The following is a 16,921-nucleotide window of genomic DNA, read 5'->3' as shown; positions in this document are numbered from 1 at the left end:
AGGATTTGTTTAGCAAGGTCTCATGTATATCCTCAATTCACCTACAGACGCCAGTCTGGGTTTCACCTGTGCCGAGGTAGCTGCGTCACAGTGCGTCTATATGTCTGTTCATATCCCTGTTCCCCTTTTGTCTTTTTGGGTTCTTGCTTCCTCCATATCTTGCTCTTTTATAGCTCAGCATCTCCCCTCTCCTTTCTCTCCCCCCATCTTCCCCCTAGCGCCTTTCAGCAGGTCTACCCTGCTGGGCACAGACGTCAATTCAACGTCTATCCCACATTGGTTCAACGTCATTTCATTGAAATGACATGGACACAATGTTGATTCAACCAGTGTGTGCCCAGTGGGATATCTCTTTGCACCATCCCTCTTTTTCTCCCCCTCCATCTTTCCGCCAATGCCTTTCTCAGCACCTCTCTCCTCCACCCCCTCCTCCCTCTCTCTCTCTCTGGAGCTCAGGGAGCAATTAAGCAGGGCAGTCAGTAGTAACAGAGATTATTACCTTTGGAGGGAGAAGAGAGGGAGAGGGGTGGGCAGAGAGAAGTGTGTGTGTGTGTGTGTGTGTGTGTCTGTTGCTGTTTACCTCCTACATTGAGGTATCACCATGCACTCGGACAACCCTGAAGACAATCACGCAGGCACAATTTCATTTACAATTTTATTTATAGTCTTCATTTACCAATCTATAGTGCATTCCCGGGCTAACAGTTCAATGTAACCAGTTATCATGTCCTCCAATGTTTTGGATTTGGAATATTGAACGACCGTTTCCTCACATGGTCCAATGGGGAAAAAATGTACTTCTAACCACGATGTACTCATCATCATGTCCTACTCTCCGGTACAAGCAAATGAGGAAAAAGGAAAGGAAAACAGATTCGCGGAGTTCTTCGTTGCTGTAGCTCATAAATAACTTCTACTGTTGTAACTGGTTCGGTTCTCCAACGCCCACTTTCTTCAACGAGATCCACTGTCACTTTGTGGGGTTCACAAACTCTTAAGAGTTGGGTATGGACTTTCCCAAAAACAGGGGACAACAAATCCTACTTAACATCTACACACAGAGACACCGTGACAGAGAGCCTGTGGTGTAGCTACACCAAACTCACTTCCCCCTTCACTTGCGTTCTCATCCATTGATAAAATTACTCAATAAGGTAAAGCTTTTAACAGCCATTCGTTTTTCTTTTCAGTTTCGTATTTTGTTCACAATTGTTTTCTTAAGCACAAAAAACGACTTTGACATTTGACAAACATGTACCTCGATGGCATCAAAGGAAAGAAGAAAAACGGCCCGTATTTGCTTTCCCACTTTACTTTGTGCTTTTGCCGTGTCTTTTCAGAACTAGACGGCTAAAGAGACGATGTCTCTCTCTATCTATATTTGCACAGACAGCACGTTGTAACATTATTCCCACAATAACTGGTCCAGGGTCATTCCTTTGTTTATCTCATAATGGGTCATGTTAGGGCAGGGGTGGGAAGAACTTAGCCCTGACCTGTTTTTATGTGTAGACAGTAACCATTAGACACGGAGCGATAATGACTCAGCACACTGGGATAACAACAGGATGGTGGACGGATGCCTTGGAGATAGGACCATGGGGAGATTCCCTATAGGGCCATGTGGGAGTAGGCCCAGCTCAGCCAGCCATAGGGACCAATACAACACTACTGCACAGTGGTGAGGTTGAGAGAGGAAGAGACAGAGAGATATACACTGAGTATACAAAACATTAAGAACACCTGCTCTTTCCATGACGTAGACGGAACCAGGTGAATCCGGGCGAAAGCTATTGACGTCACTTGTTAAATCCACTTCAAGTCGGTGTAGATGAAGGGGAGGTGACAGGTTAAAGAAGGATTTTTAAGCCTTGAGATCATTGAGACATGGATTGTGTATGTGTGCCATTCAGAGGGTGAATGGGGAAGACAAAACATTTAAGTGAACGGGGTTTGGTAGTAGGTGCCAGGAACACCGGTTTGTGTCAAGAATTGGTCCACCACCCAAAGGACATCCAGCCAACTTGACACGGAACTGAGGGAAGCATTGGAGTCAACACGGGCCAGCATCCCTGTGGAACGCTTTCAACACCTTGTAGAGTCCATGCCCCGATGTTTGGTATACTCGGTGTATACTCATTGACAATCCCGATTATTATTATTACATTTTGTTGATGATGTTAATATTGTTAAATATATATCCATTTGCAAAGTAGGCGTGGCAATATGGACATTGAAACGTCATGCCAATAAAGCAATTTGAATTTAAATTGAGATATGGAGAGAGATCTGGAGAGAGGGGAAGATAATGAGAATGAGAATCAGAGAGAGAAATAGAGAGCGCGAGAAAGAAAGAGAGTTCTTGGTGCCTCTGGGTTTTTCCACGCCGTGTCTCTGTACCAAGGTGTAAACTTCCCCCGAACCTCTTCACAACGCTGCTTTAACATAATCCCATCTCCACAGTGTCAGAGTGACACTGCACTCCTGCTGTGTTACTGGTGCTGCTGGCCCATTTCCCTCTACAGTGGAGCGCGTCTCTGGATCCCACAAATTTGCTCCAGGCATCGCGCTACTGCCTCTCCAGAGTCCCATTGACACCACGGGAGGTTGGTGGCACCTGAATTGGGGAGGACGGGCTCGTGGTAATGGATGGAGCAGAATAGTGGAAAGGTATCAAATACGTCTAAACACATGGTTTCCACCGTTCCGGACATCATTATCAGCCGTCCTCCCCTCAACAGCCTCCTCTTATTGATGCACTTTGGTCCCAATGTCCCTCATATTAGGCCACAGGCAAATGATGAGATCTGTTATCGTTTTGATCTTGTATTATCCACTCCTCTGAAGTCCTTTTGGAATTATTCTCCTCGCCTTGGCCAAGGCAGACCACTGCTGCTGACCTTAATTTCTTTCATATAAGTCTCAGAAGTCTCAGAAAATTACCCGATGCGAGACACAAGATACCGAGGTCCTTTTCAGGCTATGTCGCTGACTACTCCATTAACCCATTCTACGTTTGCAGGGAGCATAGAGGGTATTAGCAAGATACATTGGATAGGGGGAGCAACCTGCCCTGTTATAGAAAGCAATGAACCAGACATTATCCCTGACATCCAAAATGGCTTCCCCTTTGAGCCACACATTACCATGCAGGGGCTTGGCTTGCACATAGGGTGAAGGAAACTGGGTTACACGGTATTAGATGGCGGAATTAAGGTCAACTCAAACCTCTCCTTTAGAACAGGGCAGGTACGTCTACGTATTTCTATAAATCCTAGAAACCCTTCAGGCTTTATCCGCATCACTGGGATTGGTATTTAGAAAGTATGCAGTGGTATGATGGTCTGTATGTGTAATATGTCATTATCTGGCCTTGCCCCAATCACAATCCTCCCTTGTCTTGGTCTACCACTACTGTTGTGTAATCTGCCTATGGAGACAGCGATTTTTGTACCCATTTATTTTCTGAACCGATTTCTTTGTTTGTCGCAACACTGATATCTATTAAAATATGCACAACAAAATTCGGAATCTCAAATGGCACACTCGGGTTGATGTTTTTAACTGACTGGGTTGAGATGGCTGATACACCTCAGACGGATACAGCATGTGGGATCGGATTCCCTGCACGAACACTGCCAAGAGTGTCTTGTGATGTCACTGACGCCTGGGAAGGTTCAGCATGAGTGATCAAGGGCCTGGAAGTAGATCTCAAAGTAAAACAATCAGAGAACTCAGTGCAGCCAAGGGTGCTTGATGGAACCTCAGTTCCACTGGCTATTTTCCATTGTGACATCATTATCATTGTGACACATTTTGCTTCATAACAACCGATAGTTGTAAGTGCAATGAAAATCAAACAGGAGACAAAAAAAATGATCAAAGGACAAATGACAAACACTTGAATTAGCCCTTGAATTTAAAAACCGTCCAGAAATAGAGACAAGGTACTACAAGCTGAAAATGAAAAAGAAGATTGATTGAACATGAGCGCAAAGGTCGGCTTGTCTGAAGACTATTTCGTATTAAAAAGACAGAGATGTAGCCTGCTAGCTAGCCTGATCTGTACTGTACTGGGGGGACAATCTCTCTCCGGGACAAGTCTAGGTCAGTGGCTTTCAGACCTCCCTCCATTGTGACAGGGCAGGGGTCAGGGTGTACAGTTGAATTGGCCTAAGGTCTTGATATGTGTTACACCATTTCCTTTCTCCTAAACTCCTTCCCCTGCCCTCCCCTGGTCCCTTTCCCAACCCTGGACCTCTCCTCAGTCCTCACATCGAAAGAATAAAGAAGAAATTCTACTCTATTTTACATTTTTTTACACCTTCTCTAAATTACGCAATTTTCTTGGATCATATATTTTTTTAAGCAGTTTTTTTTTCATTCGGACAACCATGACTGTTTTGTATGAGTATAGTATAGTATTTTCCTCTGCTTCGTTTTTTTCTTGGTTTGTCAGTCTGCATCTGGGGTACAGAACAACAGCGCCTGGGGGGGGGGGGAGAGAAAAGGAGGAGAAGAGAGGGTGAGAGACAGGGCTTTTTCTGCCCTGTTCTTTTACATGGTTGAGGCGCATCGCTCGGGCCAGTCATCAATGGGACTGGGCTCCATAAAGGAGGAGAAGAGGTCAGAGAGGAGAGGTGACGTAGGATGGGTCGTAGCATAGGCCATAGTGATAGAGAGGCCAAAAGGTCAAAGGTTAGCCAAGGGCCTCTTTGCCGCTCTCCCGCTCCCGCTGACCCTCCCTATTCATCTTCATTTCCGTCAACTGGATGTACCGCAGCACGTTTGTGTCTGTGTCACAGAGAGGGAGGGAGAGGAAGAGCGAGAGAGAGAGAGAGAGAGAGAGAGAGAGAGAGAGAAAGCGAGAGAGAGAAAGGAGAGAGGAGAGAGGAGAGAGAGAGAGAGAAATAGAGGGAGATAATTGTTAGTGTTGCCGCTGGCATTAAGCGACATGTCCTGATAAGATGACATGAGTAAACCAGATTCTCTCTTTTACTGACAGACTTTACTGACCGGCAGTACTGTCTCAGCCTACCTGAGGGCTCGCGGTGCTTGGCGTCACGCAGGTAGCGCAGGGCACAGTCGTAGTCTCCCAGGTGGTAGCAGGCGATGCCAGCGCGGTACATGGCCTTGAAGTGGTCCCTCTGGTAGCCCAGCACCTTCAGGCAGTACTCCTTCACACGCTCATAGTTCACCAGCTCGGACTGCAACAGGCACGCTGCACAGAAACAGGGATGGGGAGAAAGGAATCAGTCACTTCTGGACTATTGTGCATTCCTTTGAAAAATGTTGCTTGGTTTGCTCTTTTCGTGCCCGTATAGCTTGTCGGCATCGGACTGAATTGAGAGAGAGGGGTAAAAAAAACAAAAAGAGTTTGGACAGGTTGGAGAGAGAGAGAGAATGCAAGAGAGAGAGAGAGAGAGAGCGAGAGAGAGCGAGAGAGGGCAAGAGCTGATGGCCAGGCCTTTTAAACAGTGTACAATTCAGCTAGCGCACTACTCCTTCAGGATGACAGGGAGATAAAAATAGCTAGAAGCTAGGACGCTGCAAAAATAAATAAAATAATAAATCTGGTCAATGTATTACACATTCAAATAGAGAATTTAGCTTATGCTGTTGAGTACATTTAAAAAGAGATAACTGCTGATGAACTGGCCCAGGAAAAAGAGGGGGGAATCTAGCTAACTTTGCACACCTTTAGAGTGAAGGATATTTACTGTGAAGTTTTATTTCATGACAGGGCAGACATGAAGTGGGTAGAGGGGGATGAGAAAGATAGAGAGTTAGGGAGAGGGGGAGAGAGAGAGGGTTGAGGGGGATGAGATGAGAAAGAGAGAGAGTTAGGGAGAGGGAGAGAGAGAGGGTTGAGGGGGATGAGATGAGAAAGAGAGAGAGTTAGGGAGAGGGGGAGAGAGAGAGGGTTGAGGGGGATGAGATGAGAAAGAGAGAGAGTTAGGGAGAGGGAGAGAGAGAGAGGGTTGAGGGGGATGAGATGAGAAAGAGAGAGAGTTAGGGAGAGGGAGAGAGAGAGAGGGTTGAGGGGGATGAGATGAGAAAGAGAGAGAGTTAGGGAGAGGGAGAGAGAGAGGGTTGAGGGGGATGAGATGAGAAAGAGAGAGAGTTAGGGAGAGGGAGAGAGAGAGAGGGTTGAGGGAGAGGAGACAGGTTCACAGGGAACAGAAGACAGATACAGGTGATATATGCGGCAGGAGATAGTGATGACACTATTGAGATATGGAAAGGTAGCACTTTGGAGACACTGTGTTTCATTGTGGTCATTAATCGTATGGGTGTGTCTTACAGCAGCACCTTTCACCAGCTAATGTCTGTAAAGCCATTAGTACACACACACACACACACACACACACACACACACACAGTTATAGTTATACCCTCCCCCGTCACACTGAAGCCTGTGTCAGTACAAGAACATCTCTCCCTCCACCACTTTGTACTAGTCTCCTCTAACCTTTCCCTCTCTACCCCCCACCACCCCCTCCCTCCCTCCTCTATCTCTGCCCTTGACACACAGACAGCTCTGTGAATAGCATGAGTCAGGGTCTATTAGCTGGGAGCCAGGGTGAGTCAGGAGCGAGAGACCGGGAGGGAGGGGGACAGGGACACAGTGGGAGGGGGACGGGGTGGAGATGTTAGGGGGAGGGTTACACTGGGAGACTGTATGTGTTCCAGCGCTTGTCACCTTCCTGTAACTCAAAGAGGTCTCTGGGAGAGTGTGTGTGTGTTTGTGCGTGGCGAGCGTGCGTGCGTGTTTGTGTCCTGCCAATACGCCAATTGACAACAAGATAGGATAAGGAAATGGAGCCATGTTGATTACATCTAGCTTTGGGCGTCTGACTGCAACACAAATGCATCACTCTAAGTAACGCAAGATCCCATCCAATAGATCTCTACCGGTTTGTGTTCTGAGACTGTCTACAGACTGTCTACAGACTGTCGGTAGAGACCTGCTACACAGTTCATTTCAGTCCTCTCCAGAGTCAACCGACGTCAAGTAGCGGGTCGTTCCACGAATGTAGTAGATGTTTGGACAGTGTAACTTAGTAAATAACTACACATTTTACCGAATTGTAACATTTCGTCCTAAAGAGCACATGTTCAACTTCATAAAACGCACGGTTTCCCATCTCAAGGGGTTAAATAAAATAGATGAATATAGTAAGTGCCAATGAAGTGCTATTAAAGGTACAGTGTTGACCGTATATCATGGTTGAGGTTTTCATCTTAAATCCGCCAGAAATCCCCCTGTGACGGGGGGAATGAAAGCATGTTCTGTGTAATAGAGAGAGGCTATTGAATGCAGCTTCTTCTTCTTCTTTACAGGGTTTGACCTATTATGCTCCACGCGGTCAGTTTCCCACCACAAAACACCAGAAATCTGCTAAAAAGACTGGAACCGACTCACCCCATTTTGCACTATGATTTTGTTCAATGTTACTTTCGGGGAAAATAAGAATGAAGAAAGGAAGAGTTTCATCACATTAAAACGAGAGTTCAGTTTACGTCAAAATGGTTGACCTCAAAACGAGGGAGAGAGACGTAAAAGAATCGCTAGTCACACAAAATAAATGATAATGATGGTGAAAACGCTGAGATGTTTGGGGGTTAAGTCTTTATTCATATTAAACATCAGATTTATAAAATGGCCCAGGTAGTCTATATTAAAGGGAACTTCATTTAATATGACAGACTTTTAAAATGCAATATTGGTGTACAATTTCTACTTCAAATATAAAAGTGAAGCTAAATGTACACGGGTCGTAAAACGACCCTACTTCTGCTGTTCTACAAAAACCTCCCTCCCTCCCTCCCTCCCTCCCGCTGTTGATCTACTCTGTTTTTAAACCCACAATGCCTCCAGACATGTATGCCTACACTTTCGTGACACTAGACCTTGTTCCTTCGCATGCAATGAGAAGGCGGGTTGGGAGGGACGAGATGGGGGAGCAGAGGGGTTGGCGCACACACACACGCGTACAAGCACGCGCGCGTAGTTCAAGCGAGTTCAAGTTATTCGAGCCACCAGGGAGCTAAAATAGAAAGCTAGGGGATGGAGAACTCTCACGTTTGATAAGTGGATATGACTCAGCAGATTTGAGATCACAACAGAGGGGCCAAAGGTCAAATTTTTTCCTCAAACTCAGCTGATTTTCTAAACAGTCTTCCTGCCAGCCACATCGGATTCCCTCTGTGTACTCTAGATATGAACCATATTCGTTTTTCCATCCAGCCAACTATAAAAACGTGGCGCACCCCCCCCCATCCATCATCCTACAGGGTAAGGGAGCCAGTAGAGTACGGGAAAGCTTTCAGCGGATTCAGTTCCAGCACATAATGGCCTATATAATGGCTAACGCTGTTAGAGTGTTCTCTTTTCTCACAAATACACAAGCTCGTACACACAGACACGTGCACGCGAGTGCCCGGGCACACAGAAATATGTGTCGAAATGTACACGATTAAACAGTGTAAAAACATGGGCCTGAACAAACACGGGTAGAAATATGCATGCACACACACACAAACACACGCATACACACACACACACACACACACATACACACACACACACAAACACACGCACAAAAGCACACACATACTGCACCCTGACCACACCCCACTGAGCCGTTAGACAGATGGATGGGTTGTCAGGGTAAACGCATCGAGGGCTGCATCCGGACACGGTGTGATAATGGTAGCATCAAAATAAACTCTCACTTCAATCCATTGTTATCATCGCCCATCCACTCTTCTAGCTCTCATCAGAGAATAACACAGAGACAGAGAGACAGAGACAGAGACAGAGAGAGAGCGAGAGAGAGAGGCTATCTAGGGAGAAACCAGGAAAGAGCTGAGTCTTTAAGTGGTTTGGCGATGACCTTGTGCACATTGAGTTAGTGTCAGTGTCAGTGATCTGAAAACACCGTCTCTCTAAGGATTCTCTTTTTCATATCGCTAAGCACCACACCGGTCTGGAATACTGAGCAGACTCAAAGCAGGAGGAAGAGGAGGAAGAAGAGGAGAAGAAGAAGGGAGGAGAATGATAGTGCGACATACTTGGGAAAATGCTGGAATTTACCAGCTTCTTAAATCTTTTTTGGGAGAAACCTAACAGGTGCAATGACAGCTTCTGAGTGAAAGTGAGTGTGCGTTTGAGAGAGAGAGAGAGAGAAACAGAGAGAGAGAGAGAGAGAGAGAGAGAGAGAGAGAGAGAGAGAGAGAGAGAGAGAGAGATGAAGCAAGCAGTTTATCACATTCTCGGAATCCTCACACTAATGTGCCTGGAGCATTTTGTCTGAAAAACAGAAGACTGCCTTTTATCCCAGAGCGGGGGAGTCAGAGATGGGGAGAATAGATGTCAGAAAGAGAGAGAAGAGATTAAATAGAGAGGACAAAGGAGCCTGATCGAAATAAAAAAGATCAGACCACAAAAGAAGGACGAGAAAAGAGCGAGAAGCATTTAGAGTGTAGGAGGAGAGAGAGAAATAAGCTCTGTTGTGATAAACAACGAGAGAAACACATACGTTGATGGTTAATAGCGATAGGGAGAGATACTCTAGTGTAAATGAAGGAGTGAGGAGGGGCGAAGAAAGAAATGGTGGAGAGACATGTCAAACAGCGTAAAGTATGAGAAAACTCTGCATCGATCGACTGCCAGCGCTCACTCTTCCTGTCTCTTCCCACTGCCTGATGAGGAGGCCTCTCTCTTTTTTCTCCTCCCATCTCACTCTCTTTTCCTCGATCCCCTCACACTCTCTGTCTGCCCCCCACCTCTCTCTCAGGGCCAGCTGTGAGCTGGCTAATTTAAAGCCACTGATGATGGTGGTGATCAGTTTGCTCTCCATCCTTTTATAATTAGTTCGCACATCCATTTTCACGCTACCTTACCTGCATCAATCTCGGACTCCATCTATTTGTCATCCCGCCGCTTCCCCATCTCCTCCCCACTGTGTCATCATTGACCTCTGATACTCACTGACCAGAGCGGATATAGCGACCGCTGCCTCCCTTGAATCACTGACACACTGCCTTGACTTTCTCTCTCTCACATATTTTACACTTGTACAAGCGTGTATTAATACACACGCGTGACTTGGAAATGTGTTTTCCCTCACACACCTTCCAAGAGTGGGAATAAGACATTGCATTTACATCTGAGCCCAGTGGGGGAGTCAACCTTTATCAACGGCAATCCTGGAGCAATTAGGGTTAAGTGCCTTGCTCAAGGGCACATCGGCAGATGTTTCACCTTGTCAGCTCGGGGATTCAAACGGGCAACATTTCACTTAACGAAACACCGCTCCAACCGCTAGGCTACCAGCTGCCTAGAGCTATGAGCCTGCCCCTGAACCCGTGATAAAGCCCAACTTAAACTCCACAAGAACACGCTGATGTTTTGGGTATCTGCACGTCAGAAAATGTAGTATGTTGGTAGCCATAAGGATCTAGTACCTAGCTGATACCCAATGTTCATTAGTTTGGATATCTGGTATCTCGAGGTACAAAGGGTGGGTAGGGTACTCCACTCCAGCCCTCGTAGTCCTACCAGCCCAATCAACACACACACACAAACACAGAGAGACAGACAAACACACACACACACACTAGCCTGCGTGTGTGAATATAACGCCTGCAGTGCCATCACACTTCAACATGGCTACTCTCTGCATACACAGATTCTCTCCAGGCCCGTTAATAATAGCTCCCTTAAGCACCAGTCTACGGTGAATGTGTGTCTCCGTCATTCAGAAGGACAGGGCAGGGCCGGAGCTGCTGCTGCTGGCTGCCTTTAATAGCAGACTGGCTCCAACGAGGTGACACAGCACTGTCCTCCTCTCCGCCCTTCTACTCTTTCTCTTTCTCCTCCTCTCCCTTTTGCACTTGTCTACCTCTCTCTGTCTCCGTCCACTTCTCACCCAGTGTTTTTGTGTCTTTTTCCGTTCTCCATTCAGGAGGTTTCTTTCCCTTATCTGGAAAGAATGTGAAATGTCAGCATAATAGGAGAGAGAATGATTTCTTTCAGCTTTTATTTCTTTCATCACATTCCCAGTGGGTCAGAAGTTTACATACACTCAATTAGTATTTGGTACAATTGCCTTTAAATTGTTTAACTTGGGTCAAACATTTTGGGTAGGCTTCCACAAGCTTCTCACAATAAGTTGGGTGAATTTTGGACCATTCCTCCTGACAGAGCTGGTGTAACTGAGTCAGGTTTGTAGGCCTCCTTGCTCGCACACGCTTTTTCAGTTCTGCCCACACATTTTCTATAGGATTGAGGTCAGGGATTTGTGATGGCCACTCCAATACCTTGACTTTGTGGTCATTAAGCCATATTGACACACCTTTAGAAGTATGCTTGGGGTTATCCATTTGGAAAACCCATTTGCGACCAAGCTTCAACTTCCTGACTGATGTCTTGAGATCTTGCTTCAATATATCCACGTAATTTTCCTCCCTCATAATGCCATCTATTTTGTGAGGTGCACCAGTACCTCCTGCAGCAAAGCACCCCCACAACATGATGGTCATTATGGACAAACAGTTCTATTTTTGTTTCATCAGACCAGAGAACATTTCTCCAAAAAGTACGATCTTTGTCCCCATGTGCAGTTGCAACCTGTAGTCTGGCTTTTCTATGGCAGTTTTGGAGCAGTGGCTTCTTCCTTGCTAAGCGGCCTATCAGGTTATGTCGATATAGGCCTCGTTTTACTGTGGATATAGATGTTTTTGTACCTGTTTCCTCCAGCATCTTCACAAGGTCCTTTGCTGTTGTTCTGGGATTGATTTGCACTTTTTGCACCAAAATACGTTCATCTCTAGGAGACGGAACACGTCTCCTTCCTGAGCGGTATGAGGGCTGCGTGGTCCCATGGTATTTATACTTGCGTACTATTGTTTGTACAGATGAACGTGGTACCTTCAGGCGTTTGGAAATTGCTCCCAACGATGAGGTCTTCTGAGGTCTGAGGTCTTGGCTGATTTCTTTTGATTTCCCCATGATGTCAAGCAAAGAGGCACTGAGTTTGAAGGTAGGCCTTGAAATACATCCACAGGTACACCTCCAATTGACTTAAATGATGTCAATTAGCCTATCAGAAGCTTCTAAAGCCAATGCAGCATTTTCTGGAATTTTCCAAGCTGTTTAAAGGCACAGTCAACTTAGTGTATGTAAACTTCTGACCCACTGGAATTGTGATACAGTGAATTATAAGTTAAATAATCTGTCTGTAAACAATTGTGGAAAAATTAATTTTGTCATGCACAAAGTAGATGTCCTAACTGACTTGCAAAAACTATAGTTTGCTAAAACTTCTTGGTGACAGGGGGCAGTATTTTCACGTCTGGATGAAATGCATGCCCAAATTCAACTGCCTGCTACTCATCCCCAGAAGATAAGATATGCATATTATTAGTAGATGATTTGGATAGAAAACACTCTGAAGTTTCTAAAACTGTTTGAATCATGTCTGTGAGTATAACAGAACTTATTTAGCAGGTGAAACCCCGAGGACAAACCATCCAGACTTCATTTTTTCAATAGGGTTTTCATTGGGAATCCAGATTTCTAAGGGACCTTCTTGCAGTTCCTATCGCTTCCACTGGATGTCAACAGTCTTTAGAAATTGGTTGAGGTTATTCCTTTGTGTAATGAAGAAGTACGGCCATCTTGAACGAGGGTCACTTGAAGTGTACTGTTAGATAGAGGAGCGTGACCAGAAAGCATGCTTCAGTTTGTTTTCCTCCAGTATTGAACACAGATCATCCCGTCTTCAATTTTATCGATAATTTACGTTAAAAAATACCTAAAGTTGTATTACAAAAGTAGTTTGAAATGTTTTGGCAAAGTTTACAGGTAATCTTTGAGATATTTTGTAGTCACATTGCTCAAGTTGGAACCGGTATTTTTCTGGATCAAACGCGCCAAATAAATGGACATTAATCGAACAAAAGGACCATTTGTGATGTTTATGGGACATATTGGGGTGCCAACAAAAGAAGCTCGTCAAAGGTAAGGCATGAATTATATTTTTATTTCTGTGTTTTGTGTCGCGCCTGCAGGGTTGAAATATGATTTCTCTCTTTTGTTTATGGAGGCGCTATCCTCAGATAATAGCATCGTTTGCTTTCGCCGAAAAGCCTTTTTGAAATCTGACATGTTGGCTGGATTCACAACACGTGTAGCTTTAATTTGGTATCTTACATGTGTGATTTCCCGAAAGTTTGATTTTTATAGTAATTTATTTGAATTTGGCGCTCTGCATTTTCTAGCGTCCCACATATCCCAGAGAGGTTTAACAAGACCATTTGTGGAATGGTTGAAAAACAAGTTTTAATGACTCCAACCTAAGTGTATGTAAACTTCCGACATCAACTGTGTATATATTACCTATGAAGTTGATCACATTGATATTTCTTCACTTGCAAGCATAATTCAAACCCCCGTCAGATGTAATCCCCAACATCCCTGTCAAGGTTTCAGGGAGAATTTCAACATTAAAAAAAACTCAATTAATTTATTCAAGTCCTGAATGCTCATTGGTTGATAGGACTGAGGGGCATCATTTACATCCCTTGTTCCAGTTATACCAATGAGCTTCCTGGGTTGCTGTGTCCCTGCAGTAGTGAGACAAATGCAGACCCAAATCGTCATTAGACACACACAAACACACACATCATCACTTATCATTAGACCCTCTTGTTGCTCGTCTGAGTGGTTCAACATGAGCCTCTGTGTATGTGTATGCCTCGGTGACATCCACAGCACCCTCGGAGGCTTCCATCCGTCTATGGAGTGCTGAAGACGAAACTGCAAAACGAGCAGAGAAACAAGTGTTTTCCTCCACGCCTCTCTAATTGCCATCCCCGGATGGCGCCACAGCGCTTCTCTCTTGCCACTCTCCCTCCCTTAATAACGCCCCAAACCTCAACCACTGCATTGCTACATCACCCATAATAGTAGCGGATTCAATTCATGGCTCATCTATTGAAATATTCATATGATTGAAATAGCTATCCTTGTAATGGCTTCATCGGCAGTAAGATGACCTCAGCATGCCCAATGTGAATAGTGCTCTCAGATGTAGGGGCTGTGGTGGTCCTGACATTTTGTCAGCCGATTATCATGCAAACGCCTGCCGGTCTCGCGGTAATTGACGTTAATTTAACATAAACACGTTTAGCATCTCCAGGGCTCCATTGCATACAAGCCTCATTTACAAGCCGTTGATGCGCTGATCTACTTTTTAAAAAGTCTAATAAATCAATTGAATATACACCATCACAATAAATCCATTCTTTATTGTATTCCAGAAGAACAGAAGATGAGTTGGCCTACTGTGTGTTATCTGGCTACGCGCCATGCCATAGGATGTAGGCTTGTTCATTTAGCAGACAAGATATGCTTATAAGTCCCGTGCCATTATTTTTATACTATATGGTTTTATAGTAAGAAGAATATAACTGAACTTGGCTGAATAAAATAGAACGTTTATATTCCTATTCCGGAGCAAGTGTGCATATGAAGTGGCTACGTTGAGCGTAAAAGTGATCATTTTAAACAGGGCCTATGCAATACATTTAGAGTTATTTGGCAACTTAAGTTGTGAATGATGCAAACCTTAGAACATCTTTCAAATCAAAACATATATGGGCTGCATGATGCGACTACAGGCTGTTGATGATTTGAGAAGGTCGCACAAAAAAAAAAAAAAAAACGTGCGCTCTGTTCTTTGCCTCACGCTGTTCTCCCAAGTGATCATATTTTCACCCATCAGACGACTCTCAATTGAATCTTGTCTTTACTAATATGTCAAATTAGTGTCGATTTAGAATGTCTAATTATCAAATGGGCAGGAACAGGGGTAGGGGGAAAAGACGTCATCTGTACCGCACTCGAAAAGTGAATGGAGGCCTCTTTCCCGCAGGTTAGTTTTTCAGTCATGGCAGCATAGGCTTCTCCAGTCATTTCACTTCACACATCAACCACTCTTTGAGGAACATGCAGCCCCTCGCTGCGCAACTGGGGGTATTCCTCCCAAACTCTGTATGCCATGGGAAACCAAGTGAAATCTGTTCGCGAAAATCGATAGTAAAAAAAAAATCACAACAAAACATATTTCATTAAACTGCTGACAGCCCCTCTCTATGGCACTGCAGAAAGCAATGAAGGTGAGAGCGGAGGAGAAGGCAACGCGCAGTGGTGAGATATTCTGTAGCTAAAGGTAATGTGTCAGCATATTCCCTATTACTAGGCTATTCAAAATCAAATAGAAATTCAATAATTTTAGGCTAATTTGTTGAATTTTTGAGTATAGGCTAGAACAATTATGTACCAAAGACGTTTTAAATTATATATTTTAAATGTTTTTCTGCCATGAGTAATATGCAGTAGGCCATGTGTTATTTAACGCACAATCATTATTATAATTCAGGGTTATTTTCATCTTGGGCTCATATATAGGCCTACGCAAAAGTAGGGCTGCGGCGGCCACGAAACTTCATCAGCTGGCGATTGTCAAGCAAATAACTGTCGGTCTCATGGTAATTGACCGTTAATTAACATAAACACATTTAGCGTCTCCGGGCTTATACACAAACCATTTTAAAAAGTCTAATTATAAACCATGGAATATAGCATAACACCTTCACAAAAAAAAAAAACATGATTTATTTTAGACAGGTCTTAAAGAAGCATGATATGAAGAAAATGTAGTCTACTTCCGAAGACAAGAATAGCATACAGAGTTGTCCTTGTGTTAGGTCCAGATGTGGCTATTGCCAAATGGCTGTGGGCTACACTAGTTCATTTAGCAGACAATGTTTGCTTATAATTCCGTGGCATTATTTTATAGTATGAAGAATACAATTGAACAAAGCTCAATAAAATATATGATATTTTCTCCAAACGATTTGAGGGAGTGCGCACGTGCGTCTAGTCTGTATTGAGCGAATAATAAAGAAATATGTACTCCTATATGCTTCATTTAGAGTTGTTGATGTAACTTTAGTTGTTCTACAAACGTTGGGGTATATGTTTAGATTTTTAATACATTGTAAGGCTACATGATTAGACTCTAGTGATGATTTGAAAAAAGTCACTTGAAAGGGATGAGCTCTGCTTTGTTTTTTGGGCGCAGGCTGTACAGTCGCCAATAGTCTATCATTCACAATTTGACAATCATTTGATAATGGCTCGAATTTCACGCAGCATCCCCTTTGTGGCCGCAATGCACCCTAAAGAAATCCAGGCCTTTTGGATGAACTGGATTTGGATGAACTGTCCATATTTACTTTTCGTCAGCCAACAAGATGAGTAGGCCTAACGAAAAGCAAAAGCACTAGCCTATGTCAATCTACTATCCCCAATAGTACAAAAGTCCCTATTCTATTCTGTGCAAGAAATAAATATTCCAAACAGTCTGGGACAGTTGTGGGATGCGATAGATCCCAAATGAATACAACGCTAGTTTAAAAAAAAAAACGTTTTTATTGCAATGTGGCTGACACAACAGATCAGAACGTTTAGCTTAAAATGTTGATAAACTATTAGGCTATTTCTTCACATTATAAGCACAGAAATGCGCACATGGTAGTAGACTATAAGCATGAATGTTCCATTAGCAGAAAACACCATTATCAAAAGTGACCAAAAATTTAATTCTGCATGTAATACTTTTATTATGAAGGTGCATGTTTATGGTGAAAATGAACTTCCCCAAACTTGAAACGCATGCGCTGCTTATATATGCCAGTTAGGCTCTACACCCCTTGTAAAGCAGATTAATGTGCTTCATTTTAAGAAGTTATTTGGCCACTTTAGTTGTGATACAAACCTTATTAAAAGATATAGGCCTACGGGCTAGGCCACATGAGGTGTGTGACTGAATCGAACAAGTCACAA

The 16,921-nt window shown here is 44.0% G+C and overlaps 1 protein-coding gene across 1 annotated transcript in view; it reads right to left on the bottom strand.

Annotated features, from left to right (window-relative positions):
• Positions 1-641: 641 nt before the first annotated feature.
• Positions 642-16,921, bottom strand: part of LOC139386277 (tetratricopeptide repeat protein 9B-like) — a 33,754-nt gene continuing 17,474 nt past the window's right edge. Inside the window, exons 2-3 of the mRNA XM_071131774.1 lie at positions 5,039-5,221; positions 642-4,794 (exon numbers count right to left, since the gene is read on the bottom strand). Of these exons, the coding sequence (XP_070987875.1) occupies positions 4,700-4,794; positions 5,039-5,221 (278 nt within the window). The 3' untranslated portion in view covers positions 642-4,699. The remainder of the gene's footprint in view (positions 4,795-5,038; positions 5,222-16,921) is intronic.

The sequence above is a fragment of the Oncorhynchus clarkii genome, chromosome 27 (assembly GCF_045791955.1).
Source record: "Oncorhynchus clarkii lewisi isolate Uvic-CL-2024 chromosome 27, UVic_Ocla_1.0, whole genome shotgun sequence".
In the NCBI taxonomy this organism is placed as follows: Eukaryota; Metazoa; Chordata; class Actinopteri; order Salmoniformes; family Salmonidae; genus Oncorhynchus; species Oncorhynchus clarkii.
Note: the sequence above shows the minus strand (reverse complement) of the source record. Positions and strands in the feature narration are given on the sequence as shown.